At 28.7% G+C, this 21,715-nt stretch overlaps 1 protein-coding gene across 1 annotated transcript; it reads left to right on the top strand.

The window, feature by feature from the left end:
• The first annotated feature begins 19,866 nt into the window (after positions 1-19,866).
• On the top strand, positions 19,867-21,333 carry LOC124943644 (protein MAIN-LIKE 2-like). The gene has a single exon (XM_047484122.1). It carries the CDS (start codon positions 19,867-19,869, stop codon positions 21,331-21,333), a length of 1,467 nt encoding a protein of 488 aa, XP_047340078.1.
• Positions 21,334-21,715: the final 382 nt, after the last annotated feature.

The following is a 21,715-nucleotide window of genomic DNA, read 5'->3' as shown; positions in this document are numbered from 1 at the left end:
TAACACATTTTTCACGTTTTGGTAAGTTTAACAAGTTTTTAACATATTTGGCACATTTAACACGTTTTTGACACGTTTCAACACGTTTAAAACATTATTAACACATTAAACACGTTTAACACGTTGTTGACATGTTTCACATGGTTTTTTTTTACGTTTTTGACACGTTTGACACATTCTTAACACATTTTGACACGTTTTGCATGTTTAACTAGTTTTTCACTTATTTGACACGTTTAACACATTTTTGATACGTTTACATGTTTTTATATTTTTGACACGTTTAACACGTTTTTAACGCATTAAACACGTTTATCATGTTTTTGGCACGTTAAACACGTTTAACATATTTTCACGTTTTTGGCACGTTTAACACGTTTTGGTATGTTTAACACATTTTTGGCACGTTTAACACGTTTGATAAATTTTGGCACATTTACCACATTTTGACATGTTTAATACATTTTGGCCTGTTTAACACACTTATGACATGTTTAAATTGTGTTAAACATGCCAACAACGTGAAAAACGTGTTAAACGTGCCAAAATGTGTTAATCTTGTCAAAATATGTTAAACGTACCAAAAACGTGTTAAACATGTTAAACTTGTTAAAAAGTGTTAAGTGTGCCAAAAATGTGTAAAAGTGTCAAAACGTGTTAAACGTGTCAAACGTGTGAAAAGCATGTTAAACGTGTTGAATATTACAAAAACGTGTTAAACGTGTCAAAAACATGAAAAACATGTTAATCTTATCATAATGTGTGAAAAACATATTAAATGTATTAAAAATATCAAAAAAATGTTAAATGTGCCAAAAACGTGAAAAATGTATGAAAATGTGTAAAACGTGTGAAAAACATGTTAAACATGCCAAAACATGAAAAACATGTTAAACATGTCAAAAATGTGAAAAACATGTGAAAAACATGTTAAACATGTCAAAAACGTGTTTAACGTGTAAAAAATGTAAAAAAACATGTTAAACATATGAAAAACGTGTTAAACATGTCAAAAACGTAAAAAACGTATTAAACTTGTCAAAACGTGTGAAAAATATGTTAAACTTATTAAAAATGTTAAAACGTGTTAAATATACCAAAAACGTGAAAAACATGTTAAACGTGTAAAAATGTGTTTTAAGTGTGAAAATGTGTTAAACATGTCAAAAACGTGTTTAAATATGCCAAAAACGTGTTAAATATGTAAAAACGTATTGAACGTGTTAAACATGTCAAAAACGTGTTAAACGTGTTACACATGTTAAATGTGTTAAACATGTCAAAAACGTATTAAACGTGCCAAAAACATAAAAACATATTTAAGAAGTTAACATTTTGAACCGATATTTTATTTTACAAACATATGAATTAGAATTGAATTAAAATTCTATCATTTTCTCAAGCATAGGAATTGGAATTGAATTACAATTCTATAATGTTTTCAAACATAGGAATTGAATTGTAATTCAATGCCAATTCTCATGGAATTGGAATTAGAATTCCAATACCAATTCCAATTTCAATTCCCCCTCATCAAACACACCCTTAGGGGTGTTTGGTAAGTCTGGAATTAGCATTGGAGTTAAAGGATATAATTTTAATTCCTAAGTTTAGTAAACTCTTTAATATTAAGAATTGAAATTGAAATTAGAATTTTAATAAAATTCAAAATATAGTGTAATTTTATAGTTCTCATTTCATTATTTTTAGGTCGAAATTTTAATTCTAAATTTTAATTTTTTTATGTTTTTTAAACAAAATAACTTATTATTTTATCATTTAAAACACGATCAAAATTTTCAATCGATAATTTTTTTTTTTTAATTTAGGATATTAGAATATCGAATCGATGTCTTTTTTTACAGTAAATTAACATATTTAAATATATATATATATATATATATTTATATATATATAATTTAAGAAACTAACATGATGAATCGATATTTATTTTTAAATTTAGAAAGTAAAAATGTCGAACCTATATATTTTGTTTTTCAAAATCTATAAAGTTAAAATGTGAAACTGATATTTTTTTAATAAAAATTGAAACTTAAATTTTTTTAATACTTGATTTATCATAATTGATTATGTCAAATCAATATTTTAATAAAATAGATAATATATATTAAAATTATTTTTATTATATTTTTTGTTTCAAAATAGGAATAAGAATTAAGATTGAATTACAATTATATAGTTTTCTCAAACATAGAAATTGAATTGTAATTCAATGCCAATTCTCATGCAATTGAAATTAGAATTTAATGTCAATTTCAATTCCAATTCCAAGCCCTTAAAGATTTTCTCGTAATGTCTTTTATTGAATTTTTTTCATTGGGTAATTAATCTTTACCAATAGGCATAATGATAGGGGTAGGTGACTCAAACTAAATCATACATTTTACTTTCATACACTAAAACTCAACTCATTGGGCCTTGACGATTGTGGACCGAGATTCCAAGACAAACCTTTATTTGTAATATTTTTATTTTTTCGCATTTGTCTTCCATCCATACATATTTTTTAAGGAATTAAAAGATCCTCAGACCTAGGGATGTAAGTCTAAACAACACATTTCATTTGACATTCCATAATTTTGACATTTTTTCGTCGCATTTTCAACATTTCCTTTCTCATCGGGTATTCCTTTCATATTGGACATATGTCGCATTCTTAACATTCCTTCATACCTAACATTCTAGTTTTCGTCGCTCCAACAATTTCTCTGAAATCTTTATTTTTTTTACCTAACGTAGAAAAGAGAATACATAAATATATTTGTATTATTGTAGTAAGAGATGTTATATTGAATTTACACATAGGAAAGAGAATCAGTAGCTCGATTTGTGGAGCCTATTTATAGGTCGCATCGCAAAGCTGATCCATGTCAACTGTAACGGTTGAAAATATTATTTTTTCAAATTTTGAGAAATTTCATTTGATATGTCTTTTACCCACAAACTTTTGAGCTTTCTAATTGTTATGACAATTATCTATAATACAAAGACCAATGAAGATAAACTCTTAGTTTAATTTTATATCTTACATATTTTTAACACTCCCTCTCAAGTTAGGAGTAAAGAGATTGATTACTCTTAACTTGTCGACGATGCTATCAAAGTTTCTTTGATCTAGAGCCTCCGAGAAGAAATCAGCAATTTGAGCTTTACTAGGCACAAAAGGAGTTTCAATCTCACAAGATCGAACCTTTTCACGAACAAAGTGACAATCAACTTCAATGTGCTTGGTGCGCTCATGGAATACTCGATTTGATGCGATATATCTAGCAACATTGTTATCGCAATACATTTTTATAGTTTTGAGCTCAACTCCCAAGTCTTTAAGAATATATTTAATCCAAATGAGTTCTATGGTAGTAGCCGCCATAGCACCTTATTCACTTTGGCACTTGAACGGACGACAATATTTTACTTCTTACTTCTCCACGACACTAGATTTCCTCCAACGAATGTACAAAATCCGGTAGTCAACTTTCTGTCAAAGCTGACTACCCAATCAACATCAGTATAGCCAATGACGTCCATGCGGTTGTTTCTCTTTATCCATATTCCAACTCCAAGAGTAACTTTAAGATAATGTAGAATCATTTAAACAATAGAAATGTGTGAAGTTCTTTGAGCATTCATGAATTGACTTACACTACTAACTGCAAAGGTTATATCGGGACGAGTAACTGTTAGGTACATAAGTTTACCTACAAGTCTTTGATACATACCAATAACATGAAGAAGTGTACCTTCTTCATTTAGCAGTTGTTTCAGTGGGAGTCTTCGTGGGTTTTGCAGCAAGCTTGCCAATTTCTTTTAATAAGTTCAAGACATATTTTCTTTGAGAAAGAAATAAACCTTTCTTAGAATGAACAATTTCTATCCCAATGAAATACTTGAGAGTGCCAAAGTCTTTAATGTCAAATTGTTCCTGCAGATACTTTTTAACCCCGAGGATATCATTTGAGCTATTACCTGTTACTATAATATAATCCACATACACAAGTACAATAAAAATAGTATTGAGAGTAGTTTTAATAATAATAAAAAGAATCAGCAGAGCTTTTTAGAAAGTTTTGATGAACAAGGGCGCTACTAAGTTTAGCATACCATGTCCTTGAAGATTGTTTGAATCCGTAAATAACTTTATTCAATCTACAAATAGATTTTGAGTTAAGATATTCCTTATAGCCTTGTGGGATAGACATATATACTTCTTCTTGCAGACCGCCTTGAAGAAAAACATGTTTTAAATCAATTTGATCTAAATACCAATTTTAATAATATCCTCACAGTGTTCATTTTTGCTATGAGTGCAAATGTTTTATCATAGTCTAATCCATAAGTTTGGGTGTATCCTCTGGCAGCAAGTCGGGTTTTATATCTTTCAATTTTTCCTAAGTTATCATACTTGATTTTGTATATCCATTTACAACTAACCACTTTCTTACCTTTAAGAAGAGGGAAAAGTTTCTATGTATTATTCTTTTCTAGAGCCTCTAATTTGTTATGCATGGAAACACACCAAGTAGGGTTGGACTTGGCTTCTTGAAATGTTTTCGGATCTATTTGATTAGGAAATGTGATAAAATTATGATATTCATTAGAGACATTTTCATAAAATAAGTATTTTTGAATAGGATACTTTAACGAATAAATATAATAATCTTTAAGCTTTTTCGATGGTTGAACAACCCTTGAGAATCTTCGAACATTGTCATTCCTTGTAGGATCCCCTTGTAATTGTTTCTGAAATGTCTTTGGAGATAGATCCATTGTTATATTCTCCCCTTGAAGGTGTACTTAGTGTTTGAAATTTCACTTTGAATTTCATAGTCATTATTTGTGACCGAATAATTGTGACTTTCTTCTTATGGGATATTACATGGTGTCTCTTTTTCTGCTTCTTTATCAGGAGCAGTATTTGAATCTCTATCAAAAGGAATATTATCGATAGAACAATTCATATTTAAGGGCAATACATGATCTTACCAACCAGACTCATTGAGAGCATCACTATTATCCTTCTTATTTTTGTAGTAAAATTCATCTTCATTAAAGATGACATTACGAGAAATATAGAGTTTTTAAAATAGGATCATAACATTTATATCCCTTTTGGGTAGGATAATAACCAAGAAAATAGATTTAACTGATTGAGGACTTAATTTATCAGTATGGTTTATATGCACATAACATACACAACTAAAGACGCAAAGATGATTAAGGTCACTTTTCTTATTTTTAAATTTTTTTCTAAAAGACTCAAATTATTAAGAACACTGCTAGGAATACGATTAATGAGATGAGTAACAGTAAGTAAAAGTATCGGACCAAAATCTTTTTGGAACGTTAGATTGAAATAAAAGAGAGAGAAATCTTAAGAAGATGAAAATTTTTTCTTTCCGCCGTATCATTCTGGACCGGGGTATGGACATAAGAGGTTTGATGCATTATACCTTTTTTTTAGAAAGGAAGAATTTTTTTTTGATTGACATATTCAGTCTTGTTGTCAGTTCTAAATAATTTTATTGAAGCTTGAAATTGGTTTCAATAAAGGAAACGAACTCTAAATTTTTTGAAAATACTTCTGATTTATCGTGGAGTAAAAAAATCCAGGTGGCTCTTGAAAAATTATTGATGAATGAAACATAATATTTATAATTATTATATGAAGTAGTAGGTGTTGGACCCCAAACATCAAAATGAATTAATTCAAAATAAGATTTAGATAAACTATTTGAATTGTGTAACGGAAGTCTAGCTTGTTTAGAAAATTGACATACATCGTAATCTAAAATATCAAACTTCGATTGAAATAATTTTCAGAGCACATGCTTTGATGGATGTCCTAAACGACGATGCCATAGAAAATGAGAATTATTTTGGGAATGTAAAGGATAACTAGAAAGTTTAATAATGTAAAGGTTATTTTCAGGTATTCCTTTACCAATCGTAATCCCGGTCAACCTTTCCTGAAAAACAACATCAACGTCATAAAAAATAACTAAGCAATTAAAGTCCTTTGGGATTTTACAAACCGAGATTAGATTTTGTGATAATTTAGGAACATATAAGACATTATCAATTTGTTTTGAGAAAAATTTAAATGTTTCAATTCCATGAATGGGAATACTAGAATCATTAGCTACTTTAACATTTAGATTGAGTTTTTCCAAATTTAAATTTTCAAAAAATTCTTTATTTTTAGTCATGTGATCAGTGACGTCGTAATCAACAATTCATTAGTTTGAAGAGAAATTGAAATTAGAAGAATGAGCATATATACCTAGGTCCACTTGATTAGTAGACTTCTCTTGTTGGGTTTTCACGAAATTAGAGAATTGAAGAAAGAGTTTGAAGTTGTCTATATCCACACCAAGCCCTTTATTATGATTGAGCTTTGGAGTATTCCCTTGGAGTATTCCCTTCAGTTGTACTTCGTAAGAGTAACCCAAGTGGTCATTGATGATCCTCTCCAATCCGATGAAGAAATAAAAAAAAAGATTCAGAGCCACTTGGGCTTGGAGAAAATAGAAGAAATAATTTGAAGATAATAAATGAGACAGCAATGAAGAGAATCGGAGTCTCAAGAGATTAGATTGGATATGAGCACTTATCTATAATACAATGATCAATAAAGAAAAGCTCTTAGTTTAATTTCATTTATTAGATATTTTTAACACCTATATATTATAAATAACAAAAAAATATTATTTAATTGGTATAAAATGAATTTTCCAAAATATTGATTTTCAATCATATTCTTAAGAAATTAACTATTTGAGTTCTTTTTCAAACCCTTAAAAAATATGCTTATTAAGTTCATAATATTATATTCTCTTTTTTAAAAAAAAAAAAGTAATATATATTTTATGTTAGAAAACACAATAATTACAACATTTGATGTTTCGGTCAAATGTATTATTGATAATTAATGTTATACAAGTAGTATTTAGTATATGTTACTAATTGCTTTTTATTAAATTAGATTATTGTTGAATATGCACTGAATTACTTACACCGTTTGTTATTGTTGTAGGTGTAACGACCATTTGATACCGGTTTTTCTCAAACACAATAGTCAAAGTAGGGATTGACAATTGATACACGTATACCCGATACTCGTGGATACCTGATGGTCGGGTTCTGGTATTTTAAATCGGGGTCAGGAATGAGGAGTGTTGGAAACCCAAATTCGATACTCGATACCCGGATATATTAATATTAATATATATTATTAAAATTTAAATGAATTTTCAAATTACACAATAAAACTATCCTTATAATAAATATATTATTTATTTTATCATCACCCACCATTTGTAATAAGTGTTCGTCTCATTAGTAATGACTTTTAATCTTCACTATTCACTTTTCAATTTTTATTTTCATTCAACCTTACTTCAACTTCTATCTTTTTAACATTCTCTAGTATTCCAAGTCTCCAACAACAACAAAGTTTGTTATATTTTTCAACCTTTACAACATAACTATGCAAATAAGTAATATTTTTATTTGTGTTTTTAAAATTTCGATAATACTAGTTTTAATGTTATTTAATAAATTTATGATTGTTTTCAACTTTTACAATCTTATATTTATTTATTAACTTAATCTTTATTTCGTAGTTTTTTCTTTCGTTTTAACATCAACAAAGTTAACTTCGGTAACTTTTACAAAATTAAAACATACATATGTAGGTAAGTAATATTTTCATTATATAATTTTTTCAAATTTTGATATTTCTATTTTTTAAATTATTTATTATTTAGTAAGTTATATTTTTGTATTGTTTACATTTGAGATAAAATATACAATTATATTTAAATTTATTGGAGTTTTGTGACTATTTTGATTTTGTATAACTATGTTTGCATTTGAGTGAGATTGCTAGACTTTTTCCTATTATATATATAGGCATGCATCAGTTATATTCACAACTCACAAACTAGGGTTATAATAGAATATTAATATTATCAAATATTATTTTTGAAATAATATATAATTTAATAAAGTAATACAATAAATAAATTTATTTTTCTTAAGGACAAAAATAAAGGGTAAGTGTTTTAATGCACCTAATTCGTTTGAAGAGTTTTGGATATTATAAGTCATTAATAATTCTTAATCACTTTTTAAATCAATAAACTTCTTAGAAACATGTTAAATATATAAAAATTTACAATATTTAGAGAATATAAGTTCAATATATTATTTATATATTAATTTTATAAATATTAATATATAAGACTATAAGACTATAAGTTAAAGAATCATATTAATCTTTACTTTTTTTTTATTTGAGTTTTTAGAATTTACAAAAAGAATGGATTTAACGCCACAAAACATAGAAACTACCCAGGTTTCAACTGATAACATTAATGTTCAAGTATCTCATGCCAAAACTGTTCAATCAAATTCAAGTCATATCCTAATTGCAACAAGTGTTAATGATACCATTGTTGGGAAGAAAAGATAGTTATTTTCAAACGTTTGAAATGATTTTCACAAAAAAATTATAAATGGAAAAGTTAATGCAATATGCAATCATTGTAAGAAGCAACTAGAAGGTGATTCAAAAAATGGAAAAAACAACTTCGGACTTGTCCATAATTGAAGATGAAATATACTAATCAGATGAATAAAAAATATCTAAAGGGTGAGAATGAAATAACAAAGATTGTTAATATACTTTTGACCAGAAGTGTCACGAAAAAAATTAATAATAATGATTATTATACATGACTATCCTCTTTCGATAGTTGATCACGAAGGTTTTAGAGATTTTGTGAATAGCATACCATCGTTGTTCACTATGATTTCTAAAAATACCTTTCGAGTCAACATTTTGAGTGAATATGACACATTGAAAGACAAAGTGATTAAACAAATTAAGTCGAGTCAAAGTAGAATAGTTATCACCACTAATATGTGGACTTCCCAAAATCAAAGACAATGGTATATGGTTATTATTGCTCACTAGATAATAACGAATAACGAAACTTGCAAAAGAGACTTATCAACTTTGTATATGTGTCTACCCACACATACATGAGATGTTCTTTCTGACATTTTAAGAGACACTTTGATGAGTTGGGTTATTGATAAGAAGATCACTACTTTGACGGTTGATAATTGTAGTGAAAATGATGCAATTGTTAAAGATCTTGTCTACAAAAAAAACTTAATGCATCTACATTATTATTGCGTGAAAAATATTTTCAAATGCGATGTTGTGCTCACATCCTTAATCTAATTTTCAAAAATAGGTTAGATGTTATTGGAGTCGGTATTGAAAAAAATTGGAATAATGTTGATTTTTGGAGAACACATGCAAAAATGAGAGGAGAAGTTCATTGAAATTTGTGGTCATCTACAAATTTCATATTTAATAAAGTTAGCCATTTATTGTAAAACTCGATGAACTCTACTTTTCTTATTTATAAAGATATTTTTTAGTGGTTGATGTTTAGTGATTCCTCTTATACCTTTCTTCCTACACTAATGGATTGAGAATTTGTGAGTATTGTTTGCTTAAAGTTGGAATTGTTCTATAATATCATAAACTTATTCTCATGAAATAAATATCACACTACTAATATATATTTTCAAAACTTTATGAGATTATGTTTGCTTTATCCAATTGGAAATGTGATATATATCCATTAATTAGGGACATGGCAGAAGAAATGAAAGTAAATTTGATAAATTTTGGTATGAGATTCATGGGCTTATTGGAGTTTCTACACATTTAGATCATAGATTTAAGTTGACATTGTTACGTTATTGCTTCTAAATCTATGGGATTGGTGAAGTTTTTGAAATAAATAGGATTCGAAGCATTTATGCTAATTTATTTGTTGAATATCAGACTTTGATTAAAATTAAAAATGTGTTTCAAAATTGTAACAATGATTGTGGTTCTACTTCTCATACCATGATAATGAATAGTGGTGAAAGTTCAAATAATTGGAATATTTTGATTGGATATAATGAGTTTATTGTTCAATTAAGTTTGTCAACGGATACTTCTAAATAAGAGTTGGATTTTTTATTTAGAGGAATTGGTCATCATATATATCGGTAATTTTGATATATTATATTGGTGGAGTACTTTTAGAACAAAATATCCTACTTTACAAATGATTGTCCGAAATATCCTTGTAATACTTATATCTACCGTTGCATTAGAATCTACAATTTGAGAGGTAGGATCGTAAGTCCTCATCGCAATCGACTTCTTCCCAGGATATTGAAAGCATTAATGTGCACTAAAGATTGGATTTATGATGATAATTCAGATAAAAATATTTATATTTATACTTAATATAGATTTGTTCTTGCACATTTACTATATGTGATCATGACGAAGGATTTACTTTTTAAGTAATTAATTATTTGTCAAACATTTGAGGTATGATATTAGTTAAATGATTTAATCTTAATTTTATTTTTTGTATTGTTAAAGTTGATTTTGATTTTGTAGGTTATAATTTATATGTTTTGAAGAAGTGTATTCAAGAAGGATATTTTTTTTCAAAGAAAACGAATTTGATGATTTTTGAATATTTCAAGTTTAATTAAGAATCATGTATTATCAGTTTTATGTTTATTTGTATTTTTGTAGTATGAATGAATTTATATTTTGTAGTCTGAATGATTAACTGTCTATTGTTTAAGGATAAAATATTTATTAATATTTTTACGCCAATTATATTTTGTAGTAACATATTAGTTAAAATATTATATTTAATTTATATAATTTTAGTTTAGATGTGTTAATTAAAATTTAATATTTTTTTTAATATTTAGTATGTTTAAAAAATATAAAAAATTTCACAATTTAATTGGGTAATAGGGTACCCGATGAATCGGGGATTGGGATATAAATAGAGATACTCGTAGGATTATAGTCAAGTAGTAAAATGAAAATTGGGTACAGGGATGGGAACTTCATTACCCGGCGAGTAAAGTACCCGTTGTCATCCCTAAGTCGAAGGATGCTATAATGTACGAAATAAACAAATCAATGTAAAGAATGTTAGGTATCTTATTTTCAAACTACATAAAAATATATATTATTACGATGTCACAAAAAATCTAATAAAGTATATGAAATATAATGTTGATTTGAGATATGTGTTTGACATATTTTTCTTAAAATAATTTCACTATCTCCCTCTTGTGCGGTAACTTATGAATATCTCATAGGGTACAGCAAATTTATTAGTGATTTGGTGTTAAAATTACTACGCAGCCAACTTCACAATAACACTTGATTCACAATCATTGGGTTTAAAAGAACAACTCGTGTTAAAATATTGGATAAATTAAAATGAAAAAATTTACTTGTATAAAAGCACAAGAAAAAAAAAAGAAAATTTGAGAGATAAAGTATTCTTACAATTATGGAGTATTTGTCAATTTGGAATTGCTGAAAAATGATTCATCTTCACAATTAATTTGATCTAATGCATATAATGATTTTAAAATCCACTTAATAAAATACAAAATAAACTACAAACGTATAATCCAATGCAATTGGATTGCAATAAGCGCATTCAATTACACAAATGCACTTGACAATAAAACGAGCATAACCTCTCAGGACCATTGGTATGTCTGGATCAAGGCTGTTAAAACTTCGAGTTAACTCTTAAAATTTTACAATTTTACGATTTCAAATAGGTTAACAAGTCTGGTTTTAAGTAAACTCTTAAATAGGTAAACTTTTACGATTTTAAATTTACGATAATAAAATTTTACGATTTTACGAGTTTATAAATAATTTCGATTTTATGATTCTATACGATTTTACGTTTAAAAAAACAAATTTATATTTAAAAATTAAAAAATTAAGTTATTTTTTATTTAAATAAATATAATTAATTTTTTAAGTGTATTTTTTTAGTAGTATTATTTTTATTATAATTTTTTAAATAATTTTATATTTAAATATATAAAATTTTAAAATTAGTTAAGTATAAAATAATTAATTATATATAAATAATAATAATAATATATATCTATTATATTTTAAAATTAAACTCTTACGATTTCAAGTAAAATCTAGATTTTACGAGTTTACAAATGTCTAACGATTTTACGTAAACTCTCGATTTTGACAGCCTTGATCTGGATTGAATTCAATTGAAAATATTCAACAAAAACACTCTATTATTTTATTATACTCAAAAAAGTATTCAACGAAATAAAAGAGATAAAAAACACTAGATGAATCTCAATCTCAAAAGAGAGACCATCTTGTTCTCATATTGCGTTTTATTTTGCACACCTTCATATGGAGAAAAAATTTATTCTTTTTTCAAAATTTTATATTTATTTTGAAATTTTCGGGACAAAAAACAAATACAAAAATTATATTATTGTAAGCACTAAAAATTCAGTTACCCAATTTATAAATTATTTTGATTAAATCAAATCAAAATAATTAAAATTAAGGCCAACACATGACTAATTGGACTAACTATTATTATAATTAATCCTCAATTAATTAAGATACTGTCCAATAAAAATAAATAAAATAATTTGGGATACATATTATACTTATTTTATCTCAAAATAATTTCAATAAAATGAAAGAGTTTAAAATAAAAAATTTAGGATAAATGTTGTATCTATTTTATCCCAAATAAATTATTTAATCAACCTAAAAAATAAAAGAAAAAATAATAATAAATTGGCAAAACAAATGTCATATTTATTAAAAATATTTTGTATATTTTTTAGTTAGAAAATATACCAATAAAGGATTGGAAAAAAATCAATTTCAAACAAGCTCCAAGGTTGGAAAATGGTTTGAATCTCTTGTAGCCGAAATTTGAAGAAATCGGTGCAAGAGACATCACAGCCATCGGATGAGCGTTGGATCATCCATCCAACGCCCAATACTCGACAGCGTAGCCCGCTACAACAAAAGTGGGATGCTTCCCTGCAGCAGCAGATCAGTAGACAGACGCCTCCAACGACATCAACCCAGACGCACGCGGATCGCCCATCGCCAACAAAATGCGGACGAAGCATCCCGCGTTTGATTTTTGGCCTAAAACGACGTCGTTTATTATGGTTTGTCTTTTTTCTCGCGACAAAGAATAAGCTTTCATCTTTGATTTTTCAAAGATGGAACTTTGTCGTTTCTCCACCATTCGACTCCGTTCAAAAAATGAAATGATCGCCCTACTTCAATGATTATTTCCTTTACACTTTGAGGCAATATCATTGTATATACAGGCAACTAACCGGAGATCAAATAAAAAATCATTAATGGTCTTTTGGCTAAATTTGATCAACTTGGTCGATGAACCAACCTTTATAGCCTCCTCTAGGAAAACTGAAGGGAAGAGATCCATCAAGCCCTCAATCAATCAAGAATAAAAATTTTCCATTAAAGATCTTCAAGGTTTTTTGAAATTTTGAAAATTTTGTGTAAGGCTGTAAAGCTCAGATTCACGTATTCATGAAGCTTTTTAAAAGAGTTAAGGAGTGTTCTCCAACTTACAATAAGATTCCAATCACACTTCAATTCAAATTACAAGTTTGAATTGAAATTTACATTTCAATTTAATTATTTTTATATACTATTTGATTGTCTGATTTCTTGATTGGAAAACGATTCTAAGATCATTTATATGTTTCATATTGAAACAAAACGAACAATCAACCTATATCAGAAATACCCAATTTTGATTTTGGAAATTTTCAAAATTGGGATTTATTCTTGGGTTATTGCTCAAGAACAACATTCTAGAACGCTTCCCAACATAGTTTTAAGGATGTTGGGAATATATTTAAACAAATTCTAAGTCATCCCGATCATGTTTGATTAAAAACTAAATTTTTTATAAAAAAAAAATTTTAGTTTTTTTAAATTGTTAAAACGAACAGCTAGTGTTCATGTTTTGATTTCATTCAACCATATGAAACATATTGAAGCTATTGACAAGTTCCTTACGTTTCATTAAAGCTTAAAAATCAAAACCCTGTTTTTTATTTCAAAATCTTTTGAGTTAAATGGAACATCATCCCAATCGAATGATGCATCGTGGTAATATTATAAATGATCATTGGGTTTAAGCGAAGCTTCCTATGCCCTTGGATCAATGGATTAGGTACCTAGTCAAAAACATCAAACCTGCTGCAATTTAATGTTCTTTACGTCCAACTGAGCTCTCAACAAAGTTTCGACCTAGGAATGAGAATTCTTAGCTCAGGATTAAGAAGCTTTCTGCACTCCGACCGAGGAATCTTGCACCAAACCGATAATTCCTAGCCCAGGACCGAGAAGACTTTCACACCCCGATCGAGAGTTCCTAACCCAGGACCGAGAAACCTTTCGCACCCCGACCAATGAATCTTGCACCCGACTGAGGATTCCTAACCCAGGATCGAGAGCCTCCCGTGGCCGACCGAAAGAAACACACACCTCGACCGAGGGACCTCAACTCAGGACCGAGGGTTTTAGCCCAAGACCAAGGAATTTCACACCTAAGACCGAGAGAGACGGTCCTAGGTAGTGATGTCAATGGGTACCCGTATACCCAATACCCTTAGGTATCCGATGGTCGGGTTCAAGTATTTTAAATCGGGTTCGGGTCGGGCATGGGAAGGGAGACAAAGTGCCTGATCGGGTTTGGATTCGGGGATGGAGAGTATGTGAAACCCAAGCCCTATACCCGTTTATATTGTTATTAAAAAATATTATTTTAATTAAGGAATAAGGTGACTTTTCACATGCCCAATCATGATAAATATCATAATAAATACATCATTTATTTTGTTCTTATACACACTCCACTCAACTTTACTTTTTAAATATTTGCAATAAAAAATCTTTATCTCTCATAAGTACTCTTAATATTCAACTTTTCTTAATAAAAAATTATAATTTCTCTTTCTCAACTCTTTAACTTTTCTTTAACCTAAATTCTAAAGTTTTTATCGGTTATAGTCTTAGGGGCCAATTTAGTTTAAATTATATAAATTTTAAAATTATTTTTATAATTTTGAAACTCCAAACATTTTTTAAAAAACTGAAAAAAAAAATGAAAATATTTTTAGAATATTTTCATAAAAAAAATATAATGGTCTGTTTGGGATTTATTTTTTAAATCCTACTACCTTCAAGGCTTCAAATGAAAATTTTCAGCTATTTTCCTCATCATTCATCGACATCAGCCTTAGGTACCAGTATTTAAATATTATTTTACAATGCAAGAAAAACATGTACATGTCTAGGACCTGAAGAATAATTGATAAGATAAAACCTAATAAAACCAATTAGGCACATAAACCTTTCAGAAGAAAAAAAAATAAAGATGTTGATCTCCGGTATGAAATCGCTTGAGCCATGAGGATCACGAGGTCCACGAGGAAACTGCTAAAAAAGGAGGTCGAGGAAAAGGATTAGGGGAAGAGGTGGAGATAGAGAAAAGATTTCGAAAAAGAATGAGGATAATATTTGGGGAGACTTGAGTTTATTTTTGATTTTAGAGAGTTTGAAGCGAGATACCTCTGTTTGTATTAGGATCGACTGATTTTGCTCCATTTATAAACGGTGTAAGATCCTACACTAATTTAATTTGTTATATAATTTGACGATCTTTCAAATATCCGATTGTAAAGAATATCATTTGATGTTCGGGTCATTCAAAGTTTGATTTTATAATACTACTTATTTCCAAATGCTCTATAGGATGATTCTATATTGGTTAAGTGTTTGAGAGGAACTGAAAAAGGGAAAATGAATTTTGATTTTGGTTTAGAATTTGGTCGTGCAAGTTACGTTTTCTAATCTGTATTGTTGTTGGTTTTTGTGATAAGTGTTGGATATGTTATAAATAGTGTTTGAAAATATGCACAATGTGAGAAGATGTTTCAGAAAATCATGTTTTTGTTTACTATAAAAATATGATTTTTAATGTTGAGTGCTATGATAATTTTTAGTTCAGGTTTAAGAGACTGTACTTGGTGTTATGTATTTGTCTTAGATTCAAACATGTTTGATTTGGGGTGGGCAAAAGAAAAAAAGTGCTTGCTAAAATTTGGTTAGTTGGTGTCCTTAGTATACAATGACTAAAAAAATGAGACTGCTTGTGAAGTTGGATGTCAAAATGTTTGTTTGTTTTTGCAGTAAAATTAATGACATTTGAAGGAATCGAACCAGGGCACCCATTTGTTTTAAGCCCTACTTTCACTTCCACACGGAGTTTTTTTTCTATCAAATGAATAACATTTTAGATATTATGTTTAAAACACTTCCTAATATATATATATATATATATATATATATTCAACTACATAACACATATGAATGAATGATAATGGATCACGAGACTATTGTTTCTAAGTAGGATGACAATTTAAAACTGTCCCGCGGTAATCGAACTGAATTGTCCCGTTTGGAGCAGGTTTTTTTTTCTGATTTGACTGGTAGTTGACCGGGGATGGAGCGGGGATGGTATTTGTGTCTCCACCCCAAACCGCCTCGATTCCACTCTATTATGCTTCGAATACTAAAAACACAATTAAATATATAAAATCACCAACGTATTTATTTATATATTATATTTTATAAGAGTTTTAAATTTATTTTTCATAATAATATATTTTTTTTAATATATTATATTAAATAATATTTTTATATAATTTCATTGTATAAAAAAATTATGTATTTTTTAGAATATGGTATAAACGGTGTCTCATGGTGATTTCCCAAAACCGAATGGGGCGGAGATGGTAGTAAAAAAATCGTGAAATAATAATGGAGCAGAGATTAGAGCCGTCAATTTGGATTAGGCCCATTGGGGTTGGCTCGCCCTGCCAAACAATTTAAACGGATTGGGTTGAAATATTAGAAACCCATTTAGAAGTGGGTCTACACGGGTCAGCCCGCTCAGGTCGCGGGCCTAGACAGGTCGGGCTTGGGTTGGCCCGCAGGCTGGCAAAAAAAATCTTATCTGATTTATAGCCTTATAGACATATGCTACATAGCCCTATATTTTTTTTTTAAAGAATGTTGACTTTACTAAAATTTCTATTTTATGAAAATTTTCAAATTTTAGTTAGTTTGTTGAAATATTTTGTCAATTAATGTGTAACGATAGACAAGACTCTTATTTGGTGTGTATTATGATTATTTGATCATATTCTTGAACTCTTATTTTCTAAAATTATTAATGATTTTTATTTTTTTTATTTGTAGTGAGACAGTCCGTGGGTTGGCCCGCCTAACCCGCAACCACCTTGGGTTGGGGATTTTCAGCCTACCGTCGACCCGTCAAACGATGGGTTTTAATGGGTAGGCCCGCCCCACTATGGATTGGTCCGTCTGACCGCTTTAGTAAAGATGATAAATGTACTTCCCACCCGAATAGTCTTATTTTCATCCCTATTTTTAAGGAACTTTATAATATATATATATATATGCATTTATTTATTTATAAAGTATATGAATATACAATATATGATTATCAATTAATTATATATATATATATGAATATATAATATATGATTATCAATTATATATATATATATATATATATATATATATATATATATAAATATAAATATAAAGTTGATAATAAAAAAACAAAAATAATAAAATAATTATTTTAAAACGCGTATAATATTTTAAGTAAAATTTTGTTTGAATTTTACTTTTTATTTTTTTAATTAACTTTTTTCATTTTCTTTATATATTAGTTTTTTTTTAGATTTTCACTATTTGTTTTCAAGGGTTAGCATTTTTTTAAAATTTAGGATTAATGACATAAATGAATTATTTAAGATAAGAATGATACAAAATTTGACATATATTTTTTTAGATTTGTTTAGATGTATGCCTATTGAATAAATCAATAAGGTACAAAATAATAATATTTTTTTTAAAAATAAAATTTAAAATAGAGATTATAATGTGATAAACACGTGAGACAGCCAAACACACCACCCAGAAAAAAATGGTAGGATCAAAACATCAGTTTAATTATCATTAAAAAAAAATTAAAAAAAATTTAAGTCAATTTTTTTTATCTAACTGTTTGTACCATCAGTTCGACTTTTTCTCTCTATTAAGCCTAATGTACTACTTATGGGTAAAAAATGGGAAATTTAACGAAATAACACCAATAATAGCTTTATTTCCAAAATTAATAGGCATGATATTTTTTTGAAAATATAACCTTTTATTGAACCATACTATTATTGTACTATTAAATAGTGGAAGAAAAACTAATTTGTCTAGTACAATCAATCTAGTCTATTCTTCAATCAATTTATAATTTCAGAAAGAAAGAAAGAAAGAAAAAAAATTGAATATAACTTCTAATTTTAATTTTATGAATATTTATCAAGTTTAATGTACAGTATAAGTAAACATAATTAAGCAATCCTAATAAAAAAAAATTCACATAATATTGTTTTTTATTTATTAAATATTAACCACTTTTTTTTTAAAAAAAAAAAAAAAAAAAAAAAAACTTTCAACAAAAATTTCCTGAGTGAGTCGTATATTTGAAATTTAACTAGATGGGTGTGATAAATTAGTTATATTATAAAACAAATATCATCAATTACATGCACCGCTTATATGATCAAATGTTTTTTATTTATATTTTTTATAAATGTTTAATTCAACTAAATAAGATCAATGTATGAAATTTTATTATCTTTTTTTAAATTAAATAAAAATATTTAAATTAACTAAGAAATTATTGAATGAGTTATCACACTAATTTATCCCTATAATTAACCCTCAAATCAGATAATATGTTTTTAGTCATATTATTTATTTTTATATATCTCAAAAGTTAATTTATTTTTATCCATTTTCCTTTAATTTTTTTCCTTGAGTTTTACATTGACTATGAAATATTTATTTAAAAAAAAATTTATATCAAATTTCAAAAGCTGTATAAAAAAATGTAAGACAAAAATTCAACTTGCATTAAAAAATAGCATTTAAGTCCAAGACGCCTAACACGACAAATAAATTATAAAAACAAAACGATAATAAACGACAAAACATTAAATTTCTAAAAACGAAATATAATAAAGCGACAATGTCAAATAACATGCTTATCATTAAGTGGTTTGTTCTCCTCAAAATTCAATGAAATGTATTTTTAATGTTCTTATCAATTTTTTGACATACTTTAGATTTTTGTTTTGAACAGCGATGTTATAACTAATAATAACAATATATGGTTAGTTATTGTTAAGATTAATGTTAGAAATTATTATTTTTGTTCATCAATTAACACATATTTATCACATTTATTGGATTATTTTTATTAGAGGTTATTATTTTTAGCAATTGTAACCCGAATGAATGGAAATGAGCAAATATTTATAGATATAATATTATTACTTTTGTATCAAAAGCAAAAGAAAAATTGTATCAACAATATTGTACCTTTTTTATACTAGATTAATACATGCATTTTTTATAATATGTCAAATGAATTCTATATTCTTAAGTTTTGATTTTCAAAAACTAAATGATATTGTTTTTAAATTTAAAAAAAAAAGTTTAATTATATAAATGAATTATAATAAATAGATAAAAATATATTTGAAAGTCAAATAACTTTTTTAAATAATTAGTAAAAGAAGATGGAAAAATTAAGTAAAAAAGTAATTGTGTAATCTATTTCAGATATCCTCAATTTAATTTGATCATATAAAGAAAGTAAATTAATTTGATCATATAAAGAAAGTAATCTAATTTGATATAGTTTTTGTGATTTCTATTTTCTACATATATATTCTAATTTCATCTTCTTCGTCTAGCTATCACGTCCTCTCTGTTATCTGTTCTAAAGATTTGCATCAATGGCTAGACAGTCAATTGTAACTGTAATGGTAGAAAGAGAGGAGTGGGTGATGCCGCCTAGGGGTGGAAAACCCATATCAAGGAAAGCCCATTTCCTCCTTCCGGCACTCACTGCAGAGGATGATGCATCATCATCGATGGGGCTGTTCCCGAACTCCATGAATGAGAGCTCTGGCTCATCAATTTCCAGCACCCAGCTCCCTCTCAAGGTCTCCTTCGATGGCTGGAGAAAGCCTACCGACCGTTGGGAACAATGGGTCTCCCAAATGCGCCCACGCTATCAGTCTCTGTGGGAGGGTGCAGGAATTTCGGACGCCATCAATAGCTCCATCTCCACCATCATTCAACACAAGGACGTTGTCCTAGAACTCTCTGAAAGATGGTGTTCGGAGACCAAATCCTTCATTTTTCCATGGGGAGAAGCTACAATTACACTCGAAGATGTAGCCGTTATAGGAGGCTACAGTCTTGGAGGCCATTGTGTTCTCCAGCCGCTGGAATCCCCTGCTTTGAAAGACATCGAGAACCAGCTTAAAGAGGAAAGGCTGGTCATCGGACGTACAAAAGCATCTAGAGCTTGCCAAAAGCTTTGGATGGACAGATTCATGGGCAGTGGGAGTGAGATAGAACATGAAGCCTTTCTATCACATTGGCTCTCTAGGTTTGTTTTTCCTGGACCTGCCATTGACACTATTCGAAAGGTTGTGTTTCCAGTTGCAATTCATCTCGCTAGGGGAGCTAGAATCGCTTTGGCCCCGGCTGTCCTCGCCAGCCTTTACAGGGATCTTGGTTTGCTCAAAAGACGCGAGCAAATCTCTGTTCGTAAGCCATCTAGATCCAGGTTGACATTGCCCGACAAAATCACAATGTGGGCTCCATTTCAGCTGGTCCAGGTTTGGATATGGGAGAGGTTTGAGTCCTTGAGGCCACTAGGCGTTAGGACAACTCTAACCACGGTACCAATAATAACTAAATGGCACAAAGCGAAGACAGAGGGCCCTAAGATTGAAAATCTCGCTCGAGTTTATGATAGAAGCGGGAAGACCTTTAAGTGGAGGCCGTTCACTGGTTGTGATTATTATCAAGGGTTCATGTCAGAACTATACAAGTCGAAACAAGTGAGGAAGATAGCTGTTTATTACCTAACAGAAGCTCTCCAAAACTATGTCCGATGTATAAGGACATCTGAACTTGTTGGGTTAGAAGATGGTTGCATTGAGCAATATATGCCTCAACGAGTGGCGATGCAGTTTGGGCTTGATCAAGACATCCCCGTTGCTAGTAGAGTTGAAACTTCTCTGATTGGTGGGAACAATTATTTGAGGCCGTTTTTAGATGATGTGATTTATGTTCCATCAAGATTTTCGGAGCCTGAAGTATCAACAAGGTACTACACTTGGTTGAAGAGATCCATAATGATTTATCTTGAAGGCCAAACTACAAATAGAACTCGTGCTCTTGTTTAGACTCTTCCTTATGCTTGAAATGAGCTTAACCAATTACAATAGTCTTAATTTGTTTTTCTTTTATTTTGTTTAATTTCATCTTTCAGATTTGTCCCATGATATATTCTTTAGTGAAAAGAGTTTTTGAAACTCAACCGTAATCCTTAAGCTAAGTTCACTCTCGCCTCACAAATCATTCTCGAACAAATAGAATATAAATTATATATGTTAGGTGCCTTCAATTATAATAGAATACTTTACATGTAACAATGTCAAGTTATTCAAGGTTTGAAATAGGCTTTCAACATTAAGTTAAAAGAGATCCTTCAATAAAATTTATGGAAAAATATTTTAAGCAACCAAAAACTTTACTAAACAAAACAAAAATATTTAATGACAAGAA

The sequence above is a fragment of the Impatiens glandulifera genome, chromosome 6, assembly GCF_907164915.1.
Source record: "Impatiens glandulifera chromosome 6, dImpGla2.1, whole genome shotgun sequence".
In the NCBI taxonomy this organism is placed as follows: Eukaryota; Viridiplantae; Streptophyta; class Magnoliopsida; order Ericales; family Balsaminaceae; genus Impatiens; species Impatiens glandulifera.
The sequence above is the reverse complement of the archived record's forward strand: the minus strand, read 5'-3'. Positions and strand labels throughout refer to the sequence as shown.

What these genes read in the sequence shown, in the direction of transcription:
- LOC124943644 (XM_047484122.1), top strand. Translation starts at nt 19,867, where the DNA reads ATGGCTAGACAGTCAATTGTAACTGTAATGGTAGAAAGAGAGGAGTGG.